At 38.7% G+C, this 24,945-nt stretch overlaps 1 protein-coding gene across 2 annotated transcripts in view; it reads left to right on the top strand.

Moving 5' to 3' along the window:
• The window catches only part of LOC122792629 (solute carrier family 22 member 7-like), a 590,546-nt gene that overhangs the window by 142,615 nt on the left and 422,986 nt on the right, over positions 1-24,945 (top strand). For both annotated transcript variants that reach the window (XM_044060280.1, XM_044060279.1), the window contains exon 4: positions 18,996-19,164. In XM_044060280.1, the coding sequence (XP_043916215.1) occupies positions 18,996-19,164 (169 nt within the window). The remainder of the gene's footprint in view (positions 1-18,995; positions 19,165-24,945) is intronic.

Here is a 24,945-nt window from a genome sequence, read left to right as displayed (position 1 = left end):
CCACTAAAAGCTCTGCAAGCTAACACTAAACTGCAATGCAAAATGTCATTTGTGCTCTTGCAAACAAAAAGTGCCATTATTTATATATTATGTATAACTTATTTTAAATCATGAATAAATTCAAGTAATTGTCGTACTTTATGCTGTCAGTGACAGCGTATATCTGCATTTTTCAGTTGATTCCTGTAGTTCTTCCTTCATGGTCCAGCTTGATTACTTAAATAAACCGAACTTCCACTGCACAAGATACTCCACTTTATTCCACAATATTCCAGTGATTCAAATTTGCCAAATCTGACTTATTTCTTTAAACATACCACATAACTTCTATCTAAAAACTAAGAAATAAGCAATTACGAAAACTGGTGATGTGGAGACAAATAAGATATACCATTTACCCATGAATCCGATTCCCCCTCAGGATCTACTTACATACCATGTGACCCTAAGTATGTCACTTAGTCATTCCTCCTAACTGACCATGAAAAAGAAGCACACTGGCCACAATTGTCCCTGTGTGCCAGTGAAAATGGAAATTAACATCAGTATTTAATGTTATTAAGTTAAGCCTCTGTGCTGAAATCAGTGTTTGATAGCATTTTGTGTGGGTGGAATCTAAATGCATATACTGCAGTTCTGCTTGCTGTCTATTTTGTTAAACATTTTCTTTTAATAGTGTTTTCATTTGTATCTATAGATTTGAGAGAGCATGTGGCTTTAATGCCCACTTCCTTTCATTACATGTTTCATAGTTTCATAGTTTCATAGTTTAGTACTAGGCTATCTGCCCTGGGGCATTTATAAGCCTAGCCATAGTGATGTGGCTTTCGCCACCCCATGTAATGGTACAAAAGTGTACAGAATAGATTTAGAATACTGTGCCTCTGTCTAGTAGTGACACAGTGAAGACCCCCTTACATAATAGAATTCGTTTACTGTGCCTCTGTCTAGTAGTGACACAGAGATGACCCCCTGGGGTAAACCTACAATCTCCCATCCACTCGTCAAGATTTCTCTTGAAGAGAGTCAGTGAGCGGTTCTGCCTAACATGAACTGGGATTCTGTTCCAGAGTATGGGAAGCATCTGAGTTATGAATCTGTCCCTCCAGCATGTCCTATTCATATTTGTGCTGAGGTTTAAATCTTTAGCTCTCGTGGTTCTGATGGATTTGGATTTTTCTCAGGTGGAGCATGTCCATCAATTCCTGATTGGACATGGCCTTGTACGTCAGGCACAGATCACCTCTGAGTAGGTGGTATGCTACTGAATAGAGCTGGAGTTTCTTTAGTCTGGCAGCATATGCCATATGTTGGAGACCCTTGATCCTCTTGGTGAGGTACTTTTGGGGTCTCCCTAGCTGTTGCAAGTGCCGGGTGAGGTACATACCAAATGGGGCATTGTACTCAATCATGGGCCTGATAAGGGAGGAGTATAGGGGTACAATGACCTCCTTTGATCTGGATGTGAATCCCTTCATGATAAGGTGGGCAAGGTAGAAAGTCTTTCTAACCACTTTGGCAACGTGGGTGTCAAATGAGAGCTCACTATCGACTTGGGTCCCCAGGTCTCTGATTACTTTTTCCGTACTCAGTGGGTTACTGTCTATGTGATAATTTGTGGGTACTTTGTTTTTCCCAAAGGGGATGACTGTACATTTTTTGGCATTTAGTTTAAGGCCATGACTCCGGCACCAGTTGTCCATTTCAGTGAGGCCTTTCTGTAGGATGTATGTGTCAGCTGGTGTATCGACTATGGCACCTAGTTTGCAGTCATCTGCGAACTTTGTCAGCCACAACCCTCCCATGTTTGCTTTCACATCTGAGAAATAAATGCCAAACAAGAGGGGTCCCAGGACAGAGCCCTGTGGGACACCACTTGTGACTGGCTTTGAGTCTGACATGGCTCCAGTGATTTTGACTTTGTGGGTTCTATCCTTTAGCCAGTTTGCAACCCATCTTGTGACATATGGATTTACATTTAAGCTGTTGAGCTTGTCTATGATGCCAGAGTGGGGTATTGTGTTGAAAGCTTTAGCCAAGTCCAGGTAGGCTGTATGGACTGCCTTGCCCTCGTCAATGGCTCTAGTGACTGTTTCGAAAAAGTCAACCAGGTTCAAAAGGCAGGATCTGCCCTTTACAAAGCTGAATTGGGTAGGATCAAGTGTCTGTAAGTCCCCAATGTCTCTGTTTATGAGTTCCATAATGATTCTTTCCATAGCTTTGCAGACCAGGCTGGTTAAGCTTATGGGGCGGTAGTTACCAGGGTCTGTAGAGGTGCCTCCTTTGTAGAGTGGGACTACTGTTGCTGTATGCCAGTTTTCAGGTACATATCCTGTAGTAAGGCTAAGGTTAAATAGCATTTTTATGTGTGGGTTTAGCTCCTCTTGGAGTTCACGTAGCACGCAACCCGGGATACCGTCAGGTCCCATTGATGCTGTGTTTTTAGCTTTGCTGAGGGCGGTTCTCACCTGGACATCTCAGATGACAGGGAGGTTACATTCAGCTGGGATAAGTATTTCTTCTTTTGGGGATAAGGGAGGGGAGAAATTTGCACTGAACCTGTCTGCCAGGATGTTGGCAATATCTGTGGGTTCAGTGTATTTTTTGTCATTGTGAACTAACTCTGAACATATCTGAGGGTTTCCACCCAGGTTTCTAACATAGCAGAAGAAGGCCTTGTGGTTATCTTTAGTGTCCATAGCGATTTTTCTCTCAAAGTTGGCCTTGGATGTTTTTACGAGAGAACGTAGCTTTCTACTAGTGCTGGTCAGAGATGCCTTCTCTTTATGGGATTTTGCTCTGTTGTGCAGTAGCTTCCTTCTTTTGTTATACAATTTGTTTATGGCTGGGGTCCACCAGACAGGACGCCTGCCCTTGGTGGAGAGGGTCTTGGTTTTATTTGGAATTGCATGATTCATGCATTCTTGGAGATGTCCGTAGAAAGCATTTGTGAAGGATTCTGCATTGTGGGATGTGGTTTCCACTGGCCCAGTGGGCTTAAAGGATACCATCTCAGTTTTAAGAAGTGTAAAGTCGGCTTTTGAGAAGTTTTTCACTGTAGTCTTTTGTGTTGGGGGTGGAGGTGGGATATGTATATCCAGGGTGATTAGTTTGTGGTCAGATCTTACTAGTGAGGGATATACTTCCTGTGTGGAGCACTTTGTCCCCATGTTTGTGATGATCAGGTCTAGTATATTATCTCCCCTTCTGGGAGAGGTGACTAGCTGTTCCATTGCATTTGAATTTATGAATTCCAGGAACCTTTGGGCTAGGGTGTTTGGGCTAGAATAATGCACCCAGTCTATGTTAGGGTAGTTGAAGTCTCCCAATATGATGGTGTTTGGTGAGACATTCATATCCTCCAATGTCTTCAGGAAGGCTGAATGGGGTTCCTGAGATTGGGAGGGTGGTCTGTAACATGCTACCAGTTGTATAGCAGTTTTGCCTACGGTTAGTTGCACCTGGATGGTCTCTGATGCTTCATGTGTTGCCACTAACCTGGAGGTGTGGGTGTCCTTGATGAATTTGGACACTCCCCCTCCCTTTTTGGTTTTGCTTGAGTTTTGGGGCAAAAAGGCATGATACGAGGTATAGCCTGGTAGTGCTGGGGTGCTCTCAGGAGCCTTGAACCAGGTTTCAGTTACTGCACAGACATCGATGTTCTCCATACTGAGGAGTGCTTCGAGAGCCTGCATCTTGAGATTTAGACTTCTGGCATTGAGCAACATTACCCTTATTTTTTTTCCATTTTTGTTTTCTAAGGAGGTGGGTTTGTCTTTTGAGCCTTGCCTAAAAAAGGCACTATGGGGATGGCAAGAGCCTTAGCCAATATCCGGAAGCCCAGTGGTGACAGATGCAAGCCGTCCCTTGAGAAGCAGCGTGGCTTGTCCAGCATGTCATCCCAAGCAGACAGACATTGGATCCCCCTAGAATGACACCAGTATTTGAGCCAATTATTAAAGCTGATCATCTTGTCTTTGTATTGTGGCATCATTCTTGGTGAGGGCAAGATGCTGTTCAGGGTCAGGGTCATACCAGCCTGGGCTACATAATCAGAGAGCTCCTCTATGTCTCTTTTCATTTAGTCCAGGGATGTACGTCTCAGGTCATTCACGTCGGCATGGACAATGACAGAGTCATATTTGTACTTGCTTTGGAGTGACTTGAGTGCGTGTGTTATGTGGCGGATCCTAGCTCCCGATAGGCAGCTCACCATTACACTCTCATTGTTCAGCCTGGTAAGCGGAACATCAGTGTGTCTGACTATAGAGTCACCTATTACTAGAGTATCAGGCATCGTGTTTGGCCTTAAGGGCTGAGATTGTTTGACACACTGATTTATTGAAGTATGTGTTGCATGTGTTATGTTTTGTGGTGGTGGATTTTTGGGTGTCTGCTTTGGGAGCCTCTGTTGTTTTGGTAACTTTTTTGTTAGAGCCTCCGGGTATGTCTTTGTGTTATTATGTGTTTGGTTTGCAGTTGTGGTAGGTCTATGTGGGACTGGGTTTGGTGTGTGTGTAGTTACCTTCTCCTCCTGTCTGGTCTTGCCAGTCCTGAGTTGAGAGAGTTCAGCCTCCAGTTTGGCTATATAGTTGCATCTCTCACATGTATTTGTGTTTGTTGGGAGGAGGAGAGGGTTGTCTGTGTACATGAGACAATTGTAGCATTGTCTCAAGATTCCCAGATTAACCAGCTGAACCGGAGAGGATGCTAGTAATCTACCACTCGACATGCTAGAATATTATAAGGGAGTGCTGTGCCTTTAAGGGAAGTGGGTACTCACAGGGTGGTAGGTGGATGTAGTGCTTACTTTAGTTAGCGAGTGCTTACTTAGAAGAGAGGTTTTGAGAACAAGTGCTAGGCTTATAATAAAGCGAGTAGACTGATTATTATAAGAGTAGAGCTTTCTTAAGGGAAAATTTGAAGAGCAGACTTGGCAGAGCCAGAAAAAGTTTAACCTTGTTTAACCAGCGCTGCGCTATGTGCAATAAGCAAGAAAGCCGTGCAAACGCGGATTTTAAACAGGGAACTTCAAAAGAGCTAGAAATGGTCCAAAACAACCAATTACTACAAGCTCTTGTGCTGAGGTCACTCCTTCAGGGACAGATAGGCTGCTCAAGGCTCCCCACTCCCACTGGTGAGCAAAGAAACTTCCTTCTATCCAAGTAAGGCAATGGACAACACAGGAACTACACCACAGCCCAGAATACAGCAAAGCCTGTATACTGGTCTAAACTAGTCAAGAAGAGACCGGAAAACAAGGATATTTTTTTGTTTTTTTTTGTTTTTGAGATAGAAAGCACACAGAAATGTAGGAAATAGTAATAAATCAGTTACACAGGCTAGCACACTTTAGTGGGCAGCCTCAACAGTTAAATTAACAAACAAACAACTTTCGACCAGTTTTCGACTAAATGAAACTTTAAGTGCAGATAATATATAATGCAACAAACAGTTAAAAAAACAGTTTAAGCTTGTTCAAAGTAAGCAAGAGAAGGTATTTCAGGTAAAAAAACAGCAAAAATACTTAAATCAGGAAGTAGTCGCTTTTCTCAGTTCTCTGCTGCTAAGACCACTCTGCAGGACCACGAGGAGCTGTTTCTGAGTAGTATAGCCAGAAAAAACGCTCAGAGGCGGATTTTAAACAGGGAACTTCAAAAGAGCTAAAAATGGTCCAAAACAACCAATTACTACAAGCTCTTGTGCTGAGGTCACTCCTTCAGGGACAGATAGGCTGCTCAAGGCTCCCCACTCCCACTAGGGTTACCACCTGTCCCACTTTGTGAGGGACAGTCCCTCTTTGGGCAGTTGTGTCCTGCCAAAAAATTGTAAAAATGGCAAATGTCCTGAGATTTTAGGACAAAATTATTTCCTATATTTTATATAATAGTTGCATAAAACACTTATTATGTATCTGTAACACCTAAATGTTATAAGAAACAGAATAAGTAACTAAAATGATACAAGAATAAGCTTTTATTTAGGCAAAATGTGAAGTTCTGTCCTTTGTACTGGGCATGGGTATGTTTCGGCCTGCAAAATCTGACGCTTGTACCAAAAATGTCCCACTTTGGGCATTTGAAAAGGTGGCAACCCTCACTCCCACTGGTGAGCAAAGAAACCTCCTTCTATCCAAGTAAGGCAATGGACAACACAGGAACTACACCACAGCCCAGAATACAGCAAAGCCTGTATACTGGTCTAAACTAGTCGAGGGGAGGCGGGAAAACAAGAATAATTTTTTTTTTTTGTTTTTTAGATAGAAAGCACACAGAAATGCAGGAAACAGTAATAAATCAGTTACACAGGCTAGCACACTTTAGTGGGCAGCCTCAACAGTTAAATTAGCAAACAAACAAACAACTTTCGACCAGTTTTCGACTAAATGAAACTTTAAGTGCAGATAATAAATAATGCAACAAACAGTTACATGTCAGTTCTATAATTCAGTTTTACAGGTATTAGTTACCTTCTTATATATTTTTTCAATAGACATTCTTTTATTCAGTTCACCATGTTTAAGTTACAGCAATATTCTTCTTGAAATATTTAAATATGCATGTTGGCATGTATTTATTTATTTGACTGGAATTCATGCTTTCATTTTAAATAATTAGACAAGCAGTCTTGCAGCACAAATCTTTCCAATGCAATGCTTTTATTACAAAATCTAACAAACACAGCTCAGCATGACACCCAAATATTAATATGACAAAATAATATGCAGCTCTGGTTAATCCACACTTCATCTTATATATTAAAAAAGTTTATTCTGGTTTCAAAAGCACTTAATGAGGTGATGGCCCATGTCTGATTTACATGACTGCAAATAAGTTTGCCTTGTGTTTTTCTGCAGATCAATAGATGTATTAGTTACCTCTCCTTCACGTGGTTTGACTTTTTCAGAACATAGCTCATGCAACCATGAGGTAAAGAATTACTTTGTTGTATATATTAAATGTATGCTCTAATATTACATTTTTAAATGAAATTTAGAATAGCTCACTACTGAGATGCTGAGACACACAATATTGAGCCCCAAAATTTCGACAAAAAAAGACTGATAAGACAGGAGAACTATGAATGTGAAACATTGCTTTCGCCTTTAAACTTCATCTTTTTTCAGTGGAGCAAGCCCCTCTGCACCCCGAATATGATGTCCCCATACCCCCTAAAATTATATTTTGTATAAGTAAGTCTGCATTTTTTTATGCAGTTTCAGTATTCCAGTACATACATTAACAAGTCTCAGGATTTCAGTTATCATTTGGAACAGTGCACACAGTGTACTGTGGTAGGTAGATTTCAGTTATTGTTTGGTGCAGTGCACAGAATGCACTGTGGTAGGTAGAGTTCATTTACCATTTGGTACAGTGCACACAGTGTCTAGAGGTAGGCAGATTTCAGTTACCGTTTGGTATAGTGCCCACAATGTATTGTGACAGGAAGATTTCAGTTACCGTTTGGTACAGTGCACACAGTGTATTGTGGCAGGTAGAATTCAGTTATCATTTGGAACAGTGAGCACAGTGTACTGTGGCAGGTAAATTTCAGTTTCCATTTGCTGCAGCACACAGTGTACTCTGGTAGGTAGATTTCACACACAATGTACTGTGGTAGGTAGATTTCAATTACTATTTCGTACAGTGCACTGTTTACTGTGGTGGGTAGATTTCAGTTACAGATGGTACATGTACTGTAGATTTTCATTTACCATTTTGTACAGTGCACACAGTGTAGTGTGGTATGTAGATTTTCTTTACTGTTTGGTAAAGTGCACACATTGTATTTTGGAAGGCAGATTTCAGTTACAATTTGGAACAGCAGACACAGTGTAGTGTGTTAAGTAAATTATGGTTACAATGGTAGGTAGATCTTAGTTGCTGTTTGGTACAGTGCACACAGTGTACTGTGGTAAGTAGATTTCAGTTACCATTTGGTACAGTGCACACAGTGTGTTGTGGTAGATAGATTTTAGTTAAAGTTTGGTATAGTGCACACAGTTTATTTCAGTAGGTAGTTTTCAGTTACCATTTAGTACAGTGCACACAATGTATTGCACTAGGTAAATTTTCATTACCATTTGGAACAGTTCACACTGTGTCCTATGGTAGCTAGATTTCAGTTACCATTCAGTGCAGTGCACACAGTGCAGTGTGGTAGGTAGATCTCAGTTACCATTTGGTGCAGTGGTAGGTAGATTTCAGTTGCTATTTGGATCAGTGCACAGTGTATTTTGGTAGGAAGATTTCAGTTACCATTTGGTACAGTGCACATAGTGTATTATGGTAGGTAGATTTCAATTATAATTTAGTACAGTACACACAGTGTATTGTGGCAGGTATATTTCAGTTACTGATGGTACAGTGCACACAGTGTACTGTAGATTTTAGTTACCATTCAGAACAGTGCACATTGTTAACTGTTAGGTAGATTTTAATTACCATTTGGAACAGTTCACAAAGTGCACTGCGGTTGGTAGATTTCAGTTACCATTTGGTACAGTGCACACATTGTTGTGTTAGGTAAATTCAGTTACGCTTTGGAAGAGCACACAGTACACTGTTTTAGGCAGATTTCAGTTATCATTTGCAACAGCATGCACAGTATAATGTGGTACGTAGATTTCAGTTATAGAATGGAACTCTGCACTTACAGCACTGTGATAGGTAAATTGCAGTTACTTTTTGGAGCACTACACAGAGTGTACTATGTTAGGTAGATTTTAGTTACCATTTGGAACAGTGCACACAGTGTACTGTGGTAGGTAGATATCGGTTATCATTTGGAACAGTGCACACAGTGTACTATGGTAGGTAAATTTCAATTACTATTTGGTAGAGTGCACACAGTGTTCTGTGTTTGGTAGATGTCAGTTACCATTTAGAACAATGCACACAGTGTACTGTGGTAGGTAGATTTCAGTTACCATTTGGAACAGTGCACACAGTGTATTGTGGTAGGTAGATTTCAGTTACCATTGGAACAGTGCACAGTGTATTGTGGTAGGTAGATTTCTATTACCATTTAGTACAGTGTACTGAAGTACGTAAATTCCAGTTACTGTTTGGAATAGTGCACACTGTTCTGCAGTAGATAGATTTCAGTTACTATTTGGAACAGCACACAGTGTACTGTGGTAGATAGATGTCAGTTACCATTTGGAACAGTGCACATACTGTACTACAGTAGTTAGGATCAGAGTGTTCTGATAACCCACAGTCTACCATTTCTGGATGTGGCAATAGTTCATCAGTCACATGCATCATACCTTTAGTTGCAACATTCAGCAGAAAAAAAGCTGCCCCTTCTTTCATTTGTTATTAATGTTAACCCTCTTCAGACAGGTATGATTATAAGACTCATCTGAATTTACACAGACAATGCTTCTCATTCAATCATTATGTTAAGACCATAGCCAAGAAGTCCTATTTTCTGTCCCAGTTACTTGCTAGAGGAATAACTTCTTGATCCATAGACAGCATCTTACCACTGTCAGCTTACCACTGTACTCCACCACTATTAGAATGCGAAAGGCCTTAAACTATTCAACTGTTCCAATAGTTATGCACACTGTCCTTACACTCAGTAGCCATCAGTTGTTCTGAGGTGGCCAGCATTTTGCTTTTCAATCCATTGACTTTGTATTAATTTACAAAACCATTTGCTCTACAAACTCCAAAACTAGGGACCTAAATCTACCCCCAAAAATAAAAACAAGCTTCACTTGAGGGTTAAGTTCCTAACTCAATGCATTACCAGCCTATGGAATAAGTTACCACTGCATTTATGCAGAGGACTACTTTGGCTACCTTTAGGGCTTATCTTGGTGAATGGATGGGTAGACACAGATTTCCACCAGGGTTATCTTGTTTGGCCTTGTGTAATTTGGGAGGTGAGCACTGCTAGCTGCTTGAAAAGGGTGGCAATAACATTTAAATGTGTCTACTTAAAAGTATATATGGATAATTATCTTAGGCTCCCTATGATCAATTACCTAGTATAATCCTTAAGTTTCTGTATTCCTCAATAAACTTGTACAAAAGGGATAAACTGGAAGGGTATGTCTGGAATTCAGATCTAGGTCACCTTTGCTATTAACTAATATCATGTGACTAAACATGACTATTAAGAAAAATACATAGAATAATAATGCCTGGTATTACTTAGGGAATATAATCCTCAGTGGTTTGAAGATAATATGTAGTTTCTTGTATGAATGAATAAGTGTCTATGATATTAGTGGCACAAATAACATTTGATAGATAGAATGACCAGTTATACATCACATAATTTTTTGCAGCAGACGCTTCATTATAACATAATTCATAGCTCAGATTTCATAGTTATATACTAGTCTAACAACCACCAGGGCCTTTATAAGCCTACTTGTGCAATCCAACCCAATTATTTCTCTTTGTTTCATGGGTGTTTATTAGGAGGGGGTATGTTAGTTAAGAAGGTTTGAGAGGTTATGGTGGGGATATGTTAAATTGAGCATTACTGTCCGTTTCTATCAGGGATAAGGGGTTCAGACCTGGGATGAATTTCCAATTCCCCATCCAATGGTCAGGGTTATGCTTAAATATGGTTAAGAATGAACTTTGCTTCACATGAATTGAAAGCCTGTTTCAGAGCATAGGAATCTTTGGAGACACACAGCTGTCTCTCCAACATGTCTTATTTATGTCACAAGAAAATTTTAAATCTTTGGATCCAGTGGTTCTGATGCTGTTTATTTTGCAGATGTCCAAAAGGTCCATCGGAGATGGATCCAAGGATACCTTGTATTCCAGGCATAGATTGCCTCTCAGGAACCTGTATGAGGCAGAGTATAGAGACAGGGCTTTAAGGCAATCCATATATGACAATGTGTTTATACCTTGAATTCTCCTGATAAGGAAAGAAACCTTTGTGGGCAGTCCGATTGCTGCATATGCTTGTGTTTGGCCAGGTACATGCCGAAGAGGCAGTATACTAAATTATGGATCTGATAAGAGCCTAATAAAGTGGCACTATGATTTGCTTGTACATGGATGCCACACCCTTACAGATAAGTTGGGTAACATAGAATGATTTTCTTACTACTTTGGTCACATGTTGATCAAAGGCCAGATTACTGTCTACATATTTTCCCAGATGCCTAACTACTAGGTCAACTCTTGGGGGAGTTCTACTGATGGAGTAATTAACCTGGGTAGCAGTTTTCCCAAAATGCACTATAGTGCCTTTCTTGGTATTGAGTTTTAGTCAGTGACTTTGGCACCAGTCATTTATCCATGCTAGGCCTTCTTGTAAGATGCTTTTGTCATTGGGATAATCTATGATCGCTCCCAATTTGCAAACATCTATGAACTTGGTCAGCCAAAGCCCCTTTGACTTAGGCCTTTACCTCCAAGAAGTAGATGCCAAATAGGAGTGTACTCAGCATGTAGCCCTGAGGAACTGCACTGGTGTCCAGGCTCTTAGTGGAGGTGGTATCACTAATTCTGACTTCCTGGGTCCTGTCTGTGAGTCAGCTGGCAACCCAGTGAGCTATGTAGGGGTTTATGCCCAGTTTAATGAGTTTGTCAACTATACCTGAGTGGGATATTGTATTGAATGCCTTAGGCAGGTCCAAGAAGGCAGTATGCGCTGTTTCCCCTCATTTATTGCCTTGGTGACCTTCTCTAAGAAGTCCATGAGGTTTAGTAGGCATGCTTTTCCCTCTTCAAAGCCAAATGGTGTTGGGCCCAGTGTCTAAAGGCTGCCTACATCTTTGTTGATCATTTTAATGATAATTTATTCCTTGCTTTACATATTAATCTAGTTAGGAGGCATCCGGGGATATTGTCTGGGCCTACTGAAGCTGTGTTTTTGGCCTTAGTGGTCACTGCCAGGACCTGCTCCATGTTAATAGTTGAGGGGGTTATGCTAGTAGGTGTTTCATGGAGGGAGGAAGGAAAGAATGAGGTGGGGTGAAGTATGAGCTAATTTGTCAGTCAGCAAATTCGCTATGTTGCTGTGTTTATTGAAGATGGCACCATTGACCACCATTTCAGCACACTAATTTGTGCTGTCTTTGAGGTTTTGGACATAGCTGTAGAAGGCCTTGTTTTGGTCTTTATCCTATGAAGCTATCTTGACTTCATAATCAGTCTTGTTGGAATTAATTAGTCCTCTTAGTTTCCTGTTTAGTTGAGAGCTCCTGTCATTATGGGAGTTGCTCTTCCTGATTTTACCCATGACTTTTTTCCTTTCATTATGTAGTCGGTTAAGCTTTGGATTCAACCAGTGTGGTTTGTTTTTAGAGATTGTTTTAGGCTTTCTTCTAGTAGATTCAGTAGCCACAATATAACCATTTACATGGTTGTACAGGGTTTCTGTAAGCAATTCTGCATAGATTGTTGTGAATTCGGTGTTGGAAAGTGCAATCAATTTTGATAAACTATCACTTTATAGGATGTAATTTGCTTTGGAATAGTTGCTAACTGTTACAAGGTTTGCTGGGGTATTGAGTTTATTTTTATTTCAAAGGAGTCAATCAATGTTGTGGTTCATTCTCAATAATGAGGACATAACACTGGAGGTGCAGCTGTCTCTCTCTCTCTCTCATATCGGTGAGTACCAGGTCCAATACATTTGAACCTCTGTTGGATGTGCGCACTATCTGGTCAAGGGTATTTGTGTTAATAAAGTCCAGAAATCATTGTGCCTGTGAGTATGAGGCAGTGCATGTTTCCCAAACTATAGAGGGATAGTTAAAGTTTCCCATGAATAGGATATTTTGTTTACTGGAGAGTGTCTTCAGTAGATCTGGTTAAAAGCTATGGGATTCTAGGGGTATACAGGGTAACGTATAGCTTGTTGGATATGGTTTGGGGCTTTGTCTATTATGATGTGCATTTGGATAAACTCCCTGGCATTGTGCTGTCTAACCAATGTGCAGTTATGCTTGTAGCTAATATAGATTGAGACACCTCCTCTAGCAAAATTCAGAAAATTTCAGAGGGAAGGCTCGTATTCATTATTATTTGTCAGGGGTGAGGTTTGCTGAACAGTTCTGATTTTCTGTTTTTTTTTTTCCGAGTTGCTTTCTATTATGCCAAGAATTAAAATTTCCCATGTCAGTTTCTAGTAGCATCACAACTATGACTGTGGAAGGTTATATATTGCCATACATTATCTGCATATAGAAATATAAGTCAAAATGGTAGATCACAGATAATGGTATTGACAAATATGGAAAAGGGTAGGAGATAGAACTAACTCAAGTGGTATGCCTTTTTTGATGGGGCAGGGGGGAAAAGAGAAGCCAATTTTTAACTTGTAAGTATCTGTTTGAAAGAAAGTGCTTGCACTGATCCGATGCATTTTTGATTATGCCTGTTACTAACACTGCTTAGGATTGTAGGTTATACGTAATTAAATCAAAGGACTTCATAAAATAATAAAAGAAACCTAATCATTTTAGTTTACCTTGCAATAGTACAGATGCTTGTCATTGCAGTTTTGGTAGAGGTTTGCTGATCCTGATTTTCATATGGTGGGCATAATGCTTTTGAGTAATGGCCAGTTTAATGATGTGGTAAAAGGGAATTACCTGGCACTCTTTGCATAGTGAGAGATGTAAACGTAGGATGAAAGCTATTTGTGCTGGTATGTACATCATCACAGATCTGTCCTAACAGGAATTCAATAGCTTTTAATTTTATTGGGTGCAAATTGAAGAAGTGCACATAGGGTGGGGAGGAAGAGTATTTGAGGAGGAGACTGAGAGGTGAGGTTCAATGAATTAAGTGTGTTAAATTGTGGGAGATTAGGAATTACTTCAAAGATCCTCACTTTAGAGGCATCTGTTTTTAGTGTGCATAAGTTGAGGAAGATAGTGTTGGATTAGCAATGGTGACCAATTGCAAGATTTGCCTGCTTCCACAATTGTTAGGGACTTTTTATTTTAGATGTTTGTTGCAATTTAATTTAGAGGGTTTTGTGTTGCCTTATGTCATTTTTGGTTATAAAATGGAGTCAGATGAAGCTATCCCAATCATTAAGGAGTTGTGGATGTTTCCAGTGGGTTTACACTTTATCCTCACATTTATGGAGTGCATTGAGGGTTGGTTGATCCAACTGTTTTCTTTAGATTCAGGGATCTACTGACAAAGGTAAACACTTATCTTGTAGTTGTTGTAGTAACATAGTTAAAATGTTGGTTGGCATTCCAGGATTGGAGCATTGCAAAACTGATAACCAGTTGAAGTTTTCAATGAAGCTGTTTATTTTTAAAATGCTTTTTTTTTTTTTAGATTTTAAATAAACATTTACTCTGCTCAGGAGTAATTTAAATCTATAGGCTTTGACTGAAAAGATGTAACAGTGGTCAGTGAGATAGATGATGGAAAGACATTAATAGCTGAGGAAAGGTGGGGACTGTTAGTGACAAAATGATCTAACAACATGTGTTGGCCTGACTTAAACTTGGGTCAGGTGGGTTCTTTACTTGTATGAGGTCAAGATGAGATGAAGAATTAATTTACTTCAGTTCTGTTATGTCTGATCAGGTTTAAGTTGAAGCTCCCCTAAGAAAACAGGATTCATTTTTTTTAGCGTGGGGAGGGCTGCCATAAGCAATTTGTCTTATTAGGAAAGATGTAATTTAATTCCTCGGGATTTGGGTATCCATGTCTGCTAGCAGAGTGGTTAGACTCATATAGGCAGAGTACAGATGTGAGAGGTGCAGCAGGTTTAGTGACCTGATGTTTTTAAGCTGTGATTATTATGACTGTATTATTATATAGTGGTGAGGTAGTAGTTGTGGAAGATAGTATGGGATTTGGCACTTTGGCAGAAGTTGGTAATGTTAAATCAGGATTTTGGTTTGTATGAAACTGCTTTAGTAGGAGAGCTAAGAAGAATTACATGAGAAGCAGAGTTGTCATTATCGTGGGTATAGACTGAGAAAGAGAACTGGAGAGAGAAATAGTTTCTAACATGCTATATTTTCATTGTCTCATTTTTTTTTTGTGTGTATAGAATTAAAATGTTACTTTAATGTGAATATACTATGAATTAAGACAATAGCTGAAACTGAAATTAGTATCAGAAGACTGTGAATTCTAGAAAGTGAGGATCTTACTGAAGATAACTCAGTCCTGTTGCTTAAGTGAAAGTACAGTCATAAATGGTAATCTTTCCATGTTAACAAAGGCATCTGTATTGAAAGGAAGAAAAGTAGATGTTCTCCAGATAAGCAGGATGCAGGTTGTACAGAGCAATAATGCTGGCTAAAATGGGACATCCTAAATATGCACATATGAATTTGTGTATATATGCATTGTTGACAGGGGTCCCTATTTTAGTTACATGGAAGCCAAATGCATATAAATGTTCTGTCAGCTTTCATTAGATGAAGAGACTCCTGAACATGGCAAAGCAGACCACCCTCAAATGGAACAGATTTCATATGAGTTCAATGTGGCTCTTGTAGTGTATGGTGTTAGAAAGCCAGTGAGGAAGACATCTTTAATTTAGGTCAAATTACAATGAAGTGGCGGGCGTATAGTTAACTAAAGCGTTAGTGTCTGAGCTGTCAAATGGCAGATTCTTTCATATATATATATATATATATATATATATATATATATATATATATATATATATATATATACCACTAGTGGGGAGTGGGAGTTACTACTTGACACAACACTCCTTCTACCTTGGATTTAAATCAAAATGATGAAGTACAAAAAAGGAATCTCATGATATCACACATCTAACCTTGAAATTCCTAGTATTACAAACACAGAACCAGCAAACATACAACTACAAATGAAAAAATGAAAACGGTGATTCTAAAAATTATTTCTTGCAAGAAGAAAGCAGGCCCTCCACTACCCCTCCAACATAAAATGCCATTAAGGAACAAAATGAAAATAAGAAAGTGCTGCAATTGTTTTATCCCCTGCTCCCTTTAATATTCATACTCTACCACTGCACCAACATGGAGCAACAGAAAACCTTTCATATGGACTGATACCATTTACCGTGCCCTTTCAACTCATCAGTCCAAACCTTGCCAGCATCTGGTGTAACTAGTTTATAAGCATTCCTTCAGTGCCACAAACTACAGTGCTATTTGTCAAGATTTTATATCATGGTCCATCTTAGCTCTGTGACCAGCTGCTTTTTAAGGACTTATGAAGGTAAGGCACTTGATCATGCCTTCTTGAAATATATTTAGCCATGGTGGGGGAGGAGCAAATCTAAGGAGGCCTCAACCAATTATTGACTCTATACTGACAAAATAACAATGAATATACGTGTGCTGAGCATCACATGACAATGGTACTGGTGGCTGACTGTGGACTAGAGGGAGTCTAAGCTAAATTCTAGATAATGTTTCCTCTGAGGTGGCACATTTGATCTAAGAGAAGGTTATTTATCTATTTGTGCCCTAAGCAGAACTGGTTAATTACAGCTTTGGGTACATTTCAGTGTTAATGTTGGCAGGGTTCTGAAAGTTTTTTTTTTTACATTCTTTCAAGCTATTCATTAAAGAAATACTAATATTTCACATAAAGTCATTCAGAACAAGCTTGCCCTTACAATGGTATTGATTTTAAGCTGATTTTATGTTTCATTTTGAATATAGAAATTAAACACAGTGGTATGTCTCAGTAACCTCACATGCTACACTAATAGTATCAACAGCAAAAATACTCATCTAGTTCTGAGTTTTATGCAGTGTCCTGTAAGTTATTTCCATTTATTTAATTTTGGGAAATTGCTACATAAATACAGAAACTTCATTTTACCTTAAAAAATATCTGGAACAATACTAAAAATCTCAAACTATAGCAATTTTGTTAACATTCAAGTGTCTCTCGGGTGACACCATGCAGTTAACTTTTAACAGATTTTCAAGTATACAAAGCATTGCTAATACTCATAGCCACTGCTAAACAATCAGTTTTACAGGATCAGCTAGAGACTTAAAAAAAAAAAAAGGAAGGAGAAAGAAAGAAAATGAAAAAGTTGTGGGAGTTGAGGACAACTAAGGACAGAATCAAAAAATGGTGATTGGGCAGACAGAGTAAGCGCTCACAGAATGAAAACAACTGTTAAATAATACAATACTGCTACAAAGACAGGATGTAGAGGCAGTCCTTTTTTATGGTTTTAACCTCACCCTCTGCTTGTATTCTGCTATTTTTTATCTGTATTTATTTTTAAGTTGGTGAAGCCATGACTTTTTTTTCTGCTCACTTACCTCATGCACACTTCCTCAAGAGTCAAAGGAGTGGATATACAATGCTGAATGTAGGGACACAAGTGACATACTCTCACAGGAAGCCCTGCTCCCTCCTAGATTCCCAGTCTCGGCATCATGGATAGGATATAGTCCAACTTCCCAGCACATAAGGAGAGATAAATAGGCAAAAGCTTCTTCATTCTTTCTCTCCAGCTAGGTATCCCATGTTTGGGCTACTAATTGAAACCCAAGTCATCAGTGTGCAGACAGGTATCTTGGCCCTCTACTAGATGATCAGCTAGGCTTGTTGGAAAGTGATTTTTATTACAGAGTGGCCATGTAGAGACGCATAACACACACACGTTTCACTCAAAGGAGCACTAAAACCTATGCGCCATGCATGCATCCTATTGCTTCTTTTATACACCGGTAACTCCTGATTATCTTTACAGTTGCAAGGAACAATGTTTCTGGTGCCCTCATGGGCCATGACTTAGCTCATCTAATGAACAAATCACAGTAGGCCATTTGAGAGTTTAATCTTATAGGACACAGCTTTAAACTTGTGAGAGGAAAAAACACCCCAAATGAACTGCCACAATTAAGCCAAGCAAGGCAATTTTGAATGGTTTATCATGTATCTTTGAAACACATTTTAGCAAGCAGCCTTTTACCAAACTAAATGTTGTTGGGCTGGAAAATGAGGCCTGGACATCACTGAACTTAATTTCTTTATTTATTGAATTACTCTTTGTTTACCAGGTTATCACACTAGACAAGTGTCTTCTTAACAGGGGTAACCCAAGGTGGTATTCATACCAGCTAGAAGAAATTTGGCCAGGGCACTTCCCCTACTCTTTTTTTCAATACGTGCAATGTGATTTTTTTTTTTGTCCACCTCAGCTCCCATCAACTCAGGTAGATGGGACCCCAGTTTAACATCTCATCTGAAGGATGGCACACTCAGAATTGTATAACCCTCCTTATGTTGCTTAATCTACTTATGACAGAGGATCTATCCTAAATCATGTTAAAACCCATTGCAGGACACACCAGACTAGAGTCTGTGAAAAACAAAAAGAAAAGGAGATGCAAAGAATCACGACAGAAGAACTTGTAGTAGGTTTTCATACTTTATCCATGAATGAGCTAGAACATTTTCACTTCTTAACTTCAGTGTGGTATAAACATTTAGATCACCTTAAAATAAAAAGTGTATTGAAATATCTCAGCCTGACTTATGATGTTGCTGAGCACAGTGTGCCAGCAAATATAAAAAAATAAAAATAGTAGTTGGCGTTAATACTAAGATTCAACGTATCTTTTGTTAAATATTTAGCCAGCCACAGTGATTTTTTTTTTTCTCTTTAATTTATTTAGCATGTAACAGCTGGAATAATTATACCATTCGCATACAAGAACAATTTCTCATTGCTACATACAGTTTATAAGTATTTATATATTAAAAATGATACAGTGCTGAATTTTGCACAATACTCAGATCAATGAATAAATAGTTTTAAGCAGTTATGTCCAGACTGATTTTGTATGTGTGTTACATTGTGTAAAATGATTAGTTCACTGTGTTGATGTTTTACTATCATTGATTTAACATGTCAAGTAATTTAATTATAACTTTATATTGCAAATTTTATATTTAAACAAACACGAGTAACTTAAATTTTACTTCAGACTACTAGTAGCAAGTTATTAGTGCAAATGCACTATGTTTGAAACTGGTGATTTTTTTGTGGTTATTTTTCAGGAATTGAGTGGATTACAGTAAAGAATCGAACATTTACAGGAACAGTAATCGGTCTGTCTTGGTGTATTGGGAATATATTACTGGCCCCCATGGCCTACTTTATCAGGGACTGGCACTGGCTTCAGTTTGCTGTATCTGCTCCATGTGTGTTGTTAATATTCACCTGGTGGTAAGTTATCAGAAAATAAAAATCATCCTTTATATTAGATTTAATGGGGTAGTACAAGTGGTGATCAAATATTTTTTTGTTTGAGGTACAGCTGGAGAAAAATTGCACAAAGACCAACTTCAGTGCTAAATAACTTTTTATGAGTTGTGTTTTTCTGAGAGGTACACCAATTAATGCTACTATTCAAAAAACAATAAATCTGTTGATAAAGTCATAGTGGATCGTTGACTCATACTGTATATGAATAAACCAAAAAAATGAAGAAAAATGGAGCTATGAGTATTCTGACTGCATTTAATATGAAAAATCTAATCCTAGGAGGAATACAGTGAGCGATCAGTTTTTTTTTTAAACAAGGACAGAAAAATATGTGTGTGTCTGTGTGTGCATGTGTGCACATGTGTGTGCATGTGTGTGTGTGTGTGTGTGTGTGTGTGTGTGTGTGTGTGTGTCTGTGTGCATGTTTGTGCATGTGTACATATCTGTAGCTTAGAATTTTACAGAATGTCTTGCAGTCCTGGAATATAAAATGAAAATACATACACACAAGGAATAAGCTTATTACAAAATAAATAATTTCAATCCTAAAGCTATAGATACGGTTCAAATTTACAGCTCAGAATATCATACTAAAAATGCTTAGTATGTGAATATCTGACTCAGGTGAAAAAAATTAACCTAAAACTCTAAGTATGGAGATATGTGAATGCAATATAAGGAGAGACAGGACTGTGCAGAATTAATGATGAACATGAGTAATACCTCTGAACCTCTTAAATCTGGACAAAGCTATAAATAAAAATCAGGCAAAGGCCCGAAATATTGCTTTTACAAACTTAGAAAGTTAATAGAATAACAGGTTTTGCATTAGCATGAATTTTCTGAAGGATATGAAGTCTGAAACCGAAATGTCTGTCATTATTTTCTAACTTTAGTCTTTAATGATTTACCACTAATTTGCCAGAAAAACACAATTTTATGAAAAAAATGAACCAAAAATATGAGGTCAAAATCTGGACATTCTGCGAAAATCTGTACAGTTGAGAGGTATGAATGAGTAAAGTAGATATTAAAGGAAAAATCTGCTATTTAAAGAGATTTAACTACTACCTCAGCAGTGGAACTTCTAACAAAAACTGGACAAGATTTGAAAGAAAGGTTTTGGAAGTGGCACGTAACATTGCAACAGAACAAAAGAAAGGTTGTGGATGTGGCCATCAGACGACGGAAGGCAGCAATATTAATGTACGTTATATATGCCTTGCGATACAGGAAATATCTCTGCAACTATGTTTATGGAAAAGGGCTGTTGCTTTGGTAGAAATGTGATTGTATAATCTGTAAAAAATAAAAAAGGAAATGTATTTTCACATAGCTTATAGTGAAAAAGCTCATATACTGCTCATGGTGCAATAAACAAAGCAAACAGTTCAAATCAAATACTTCCCCTGCACTGTGTGGACATACAAAGAGGTAATCAATTCCTAAAAAAAAAATAGTAAACTAGAGGGCAAGTTTGAAGCTTTGAGGCTGATACTTAAAATATCCAATTAAAATTAAGGAGCTGAAATTCAAAGTCTGGCACTGTGGTTTACTGAAATAAAGTTATGACCATAACCCAGATGACAAAAGTTCAGTTAGTGACTTGGCCTAATGAGTCACGCAGTGGAGGGTAGGAGGTAATAGCATAACTGAGCTCATTTACCTTGAAGACCCTCAGCATGTGGGTGGAAGTACTCTTATTCAAAGAAAAGACAAAATTGGTCCTTCTGGTGATGTGGGTGTTTACATCAGCCCCCAAAGGGGAATTAGGTAGGTTCTCTAATCAGTAAAGCCCCTGATGGCTGTCAGAATTATGGCCTCCATGGTAAGCTTTCACCTTCTGTGGAACAAACAGCCTGACTGATTGTCAGGGGCTGATGGTCAGCAATCAACAGAGGGTGAAATGACAAAAAATTAAATATTCCCCTATTTCACTTTCAGATCTTGACAATCTGAGACAGAGTGTTAGTCCACATATTATTACAGAAGTATTAATGTTTGATTATGGAGTATGTTTCACCAATCTGAGAGCAATATATTGTGAAACAGAAATGATCAATTAACTATTATACCTGCTTCATTAACTGTCTGGAAAAGATGGCTGTACAGTCTTCAAAGAATAATAAAATGAAAGCTGAGACTGTGGAAACCAAGCTGTCATGGGTCTTGTGCACCTTTAGAATTATTAAACAAATCTGAGTAGTTTACTTATTCATTTATTCATTCATTCATTTTGTGAATCAGGGTAGAGGACTTATCCAAATGGACCTATTTCAGTCTCAGCCCAGACAAATATAAATGACAGTAGACAAGTACGTTAATCAGGAGTATTATGAATACAAACAAAGTGTTCTGTGAAGATATCAATGAATGAAATAATAACAGTAATAATAATAATAAACTACACAGTACAGGAAACAATAGGAAGGGATTGTTAGAGTAAGGAGGGAAGAAGAAGACGAGAATGAAATGGTGAAAGGCTAGAGCACAAAGTATAAAATATAACAAAAGGAAAATACGGTCACACGAAATTAGCCATATACAATATATACAATGTGTGTGAGAGATGTCACATATTAGTGTAAGGAAATAATGTAAGGATCACAAAGATGCCTTTCTGATGAAAGGGACAGTAGATTAGGTGATGTGTCATAGGGGAAAGCATCTGCAAACTGACACAACTTGAGATGATCTTTAAGCTGAGCACAAATTATGGGCATGACATGAGGTCTTTAAGAATAGTATGGAGGGATTCCTAGAGTATGAGGTCTAAAATAAGGAAAGCATAGTTAGTGCAATGAAATCTGGTGCAGGGACATTAAAGAAGTGGCACAGAGAGGTTAATACCTCTTAGACTGTAACTGAGCATCGTCTGAAGAGGCTGGAGACAGGGGAAGGACAGAAGTGTTCATTAAGGAGCTTCTAGAGTTAGGATCCAAGAAGCAGGTTGGCACGTCATTGGACAGGTAGTCAGCTGGCTTTATTATGAGTGATACAATTATGCTAATTTTTACGACAGAGGGTAATATAATGGCTTATAGTTTAGACTGTGGAGGAGTTTTTCTTGGATGCTGTTCCAACCAGTGGAAGTCCAAGTCCAAGCTGTGCTAATAGAATGGTTTCCCTATGGCATTCCTAGTCGATCTGAAGAGAAAGATGGAAATTCTATAGGACCAATATGGGATGGAATTAATTTTCTTCTGTATTTGTTCTACATGAAGGTAAAAGCTCAGTATGGGATCAAGCCATATACCAAGTTTTGTTTCCAGCAGATAATTCTGATGTCATGATGGCTAAGATAAACATTTGGCTGGATTTTATCATACCAGAAAGCAAAAATCTAAAGAAAACAGTGGGATTAAAAGCAGACTGTTGACTGAAACAACATGCATGGAATTTCGCATTTGTAAATGAAGTCTGTAAAGGTAAAGTACAGTTTTTTAGGACCTTACCATTATTTTAGATGTTTCTGTACATTCATTGTTTCAGTAGTACTAACTTTTGAGACTTCTGTCACAGAAGAACTGACATCCAGCCTGACTTCCAGAGCTTTCACTTTTCCCATTGGTGTGGTGGATGCACTACCACCTGGATGCTTGTGTGCCTGTGGTAAGTCAGACATCTGGCCTTGCCTTTTTTAGTTATTTGTTATTACTGTAGTATGCAGAGGGCTGACAGAAGCCAGAGAACGGACTGCTCAAGTGACAACCAACTCCAAGGATGGCAGCTCACACAAATGGCTCTGTAAACCCCCTGTTTATGGACTAATCAAACGCAAGGAGGAGAATCAAGTTGCAGGGCTAGGAGAGAGGAAAGGTGGGCAAAGATGAGTGAGTACCCACTCCAACGGCATGATGGTAATATGCATAAAACAGGATGGCACAGGGAAGGAAATAGTAAAGCAATATTGAACATACTAGAACATCTACAGCTATGGTAATTTCCTACACAACTGTATTATGCTCATTGTACCATTCATTGTTGAGTAGTGCTAACTTTTGGAAGACTCATAAAGCTTCTACTTTAGCGTACAGCTTGCCGTAGGAAGGTATAGGTTGTAACAGCCCATGTAGAATGGGTGAATCTTGTCCTGGCTCTGAAGGTGATGTTCAAGTGATAGAACTTGGAAAAGATGTTGACAAATGACCAAATTACTACTTGCAGGATAGCCTGTGTGCTGACAACACTAAGGAAGGCAGTGCTATTACTACTGCCCATGTGGAATGGGCCCTTACATGTCTTGCTACTGTTCTAGCATGTATAGACGTGCACAAGTAAATGCAGTGAGCTAGGTATTTGTCGATGGTGTGTTTTAACAAAGGCCAGCCTTCCCTCCTTTCCTTTTGCAAAGGCTGCAAATAACTGTTCAGTCTTAGTCCTTTCTTTAGTATTATCTGGATAGATCAGTTGGTTATGCACATGCAGGTAAGTAAGCACCTTCCTCCTTTACTTTGTAGAGTACCAAGAGCTTAATGGCCTGATTTAGAAAGTCGTCTATCACCACTTTGGGCATGAAGGTGGGTTTGGTGGAATGTGTAACCCTGTCCTTGTGAAAGATGAAAACACAACAGCTTGCACATAAGTCACTGTAATTCAGACATTCAGGCAGGTATTATGGCCATTAGGAATGCAGCCTTCCAGGTCAATTATCTAAGGCTGTAAGATGAGCTACAGATATTGGCTCAGCAGGTAGCAATGCTAACCTTTTCAGCACATAGTTTATGTCCCAGAGAGGAGGGATTTATTTCTTAGGTTGTTTCTAGTGTGTTACATCTTTAAGGAATTGGTTTACTGTTAACAAGGAATAAACAGAGATATCTCAGGGCAGGAAGGTATAGATATTAGGTCCAAATAATTTAAATGAAGCATAAGACAATCCTGATTTATATAGGTCTGAAAGATATCTGACGACCATGGACACTAAAGACTGCATGGGTTCAAGACTTCTTGCTGGCACCAAAGGTAGAGTCTTTTCCATTGTGCAAGGTGTGATTTCATTTATTTTATTTCCTTGTTTCCTTCAAAATAGCAAGCAGGTCCTCAGTAAATGTGTCTAAAAATGATGAGAACTAAGTCATCCATTCTGTCAGTGTTATGGTCATCAGGTTACGCTGTGTGAGAGAATCCATGTTTTTGATAAGATATAACATGCTGAGACAATGGAACAGGTTCCATCCCTACCATTATGTGTAGGAGAGAAAAGCAATGCTGCCTCAGGCAAAGTGTGTTATGGGTAATACTTTTGTCATGACCTCATTTAGTGTGCTATGGATAATACTTTTGTCATGTCTTCATTTATCTTTTGAATTATCCTGAGGAAGCGAGAAATGAGAAAAAATAAGTATAAAGTTAGACTCACCCAAATTATAAAAAGGCACTGTTGTTGCCCATATCCCTGTTCTTCGTGTGCTGGTGTAGCATTAATTTAGCTATTTGCCTTCTCAAAAGCAAAAATGGTATGGTTCTGGCACACTTCACTTATGGATGAAGACCAAAAATACATCACAGCTCAGCATACATTCTATACATTCTTGAGGATCTGTTTCAGTTCTGATAAACTTACCATGCTGAGACATTCTCTTGGTATGAAATTCAAGATGCCCTGTGGGTCGATTTTTACTCCTTGTCCAGGTCACCTTGCTTCTATAGCTACCCTTGACAGTAAGTAAGAGTGAGTTCCCACCTACACATTGATGTACCACATGATTGTTGTGCTGTTTGTAAGTACATGCATGGTCC

The sequence above is a fragment of the Protopterus annectens genome, chromosome 1.part0 (genome assembly GCF_019279795.1).
Source record: "Protopterus annectens isolate FY-2018-M chromosome 1.part0, PAN1.0, whole genome shotgun sequence".
In the NCBI taxonomy this organism is placed as follows: Eukaryota; Metazoa; Chordata; order Ceratodontiformes; family Protopteridae; genus Protopterus; species Protopterus annectens.
The sequence above is the reverse complement of the archived record's forward strand: the minus strand, read 5'-3'. Positions and strand labels throughout refer to the sequence as shown.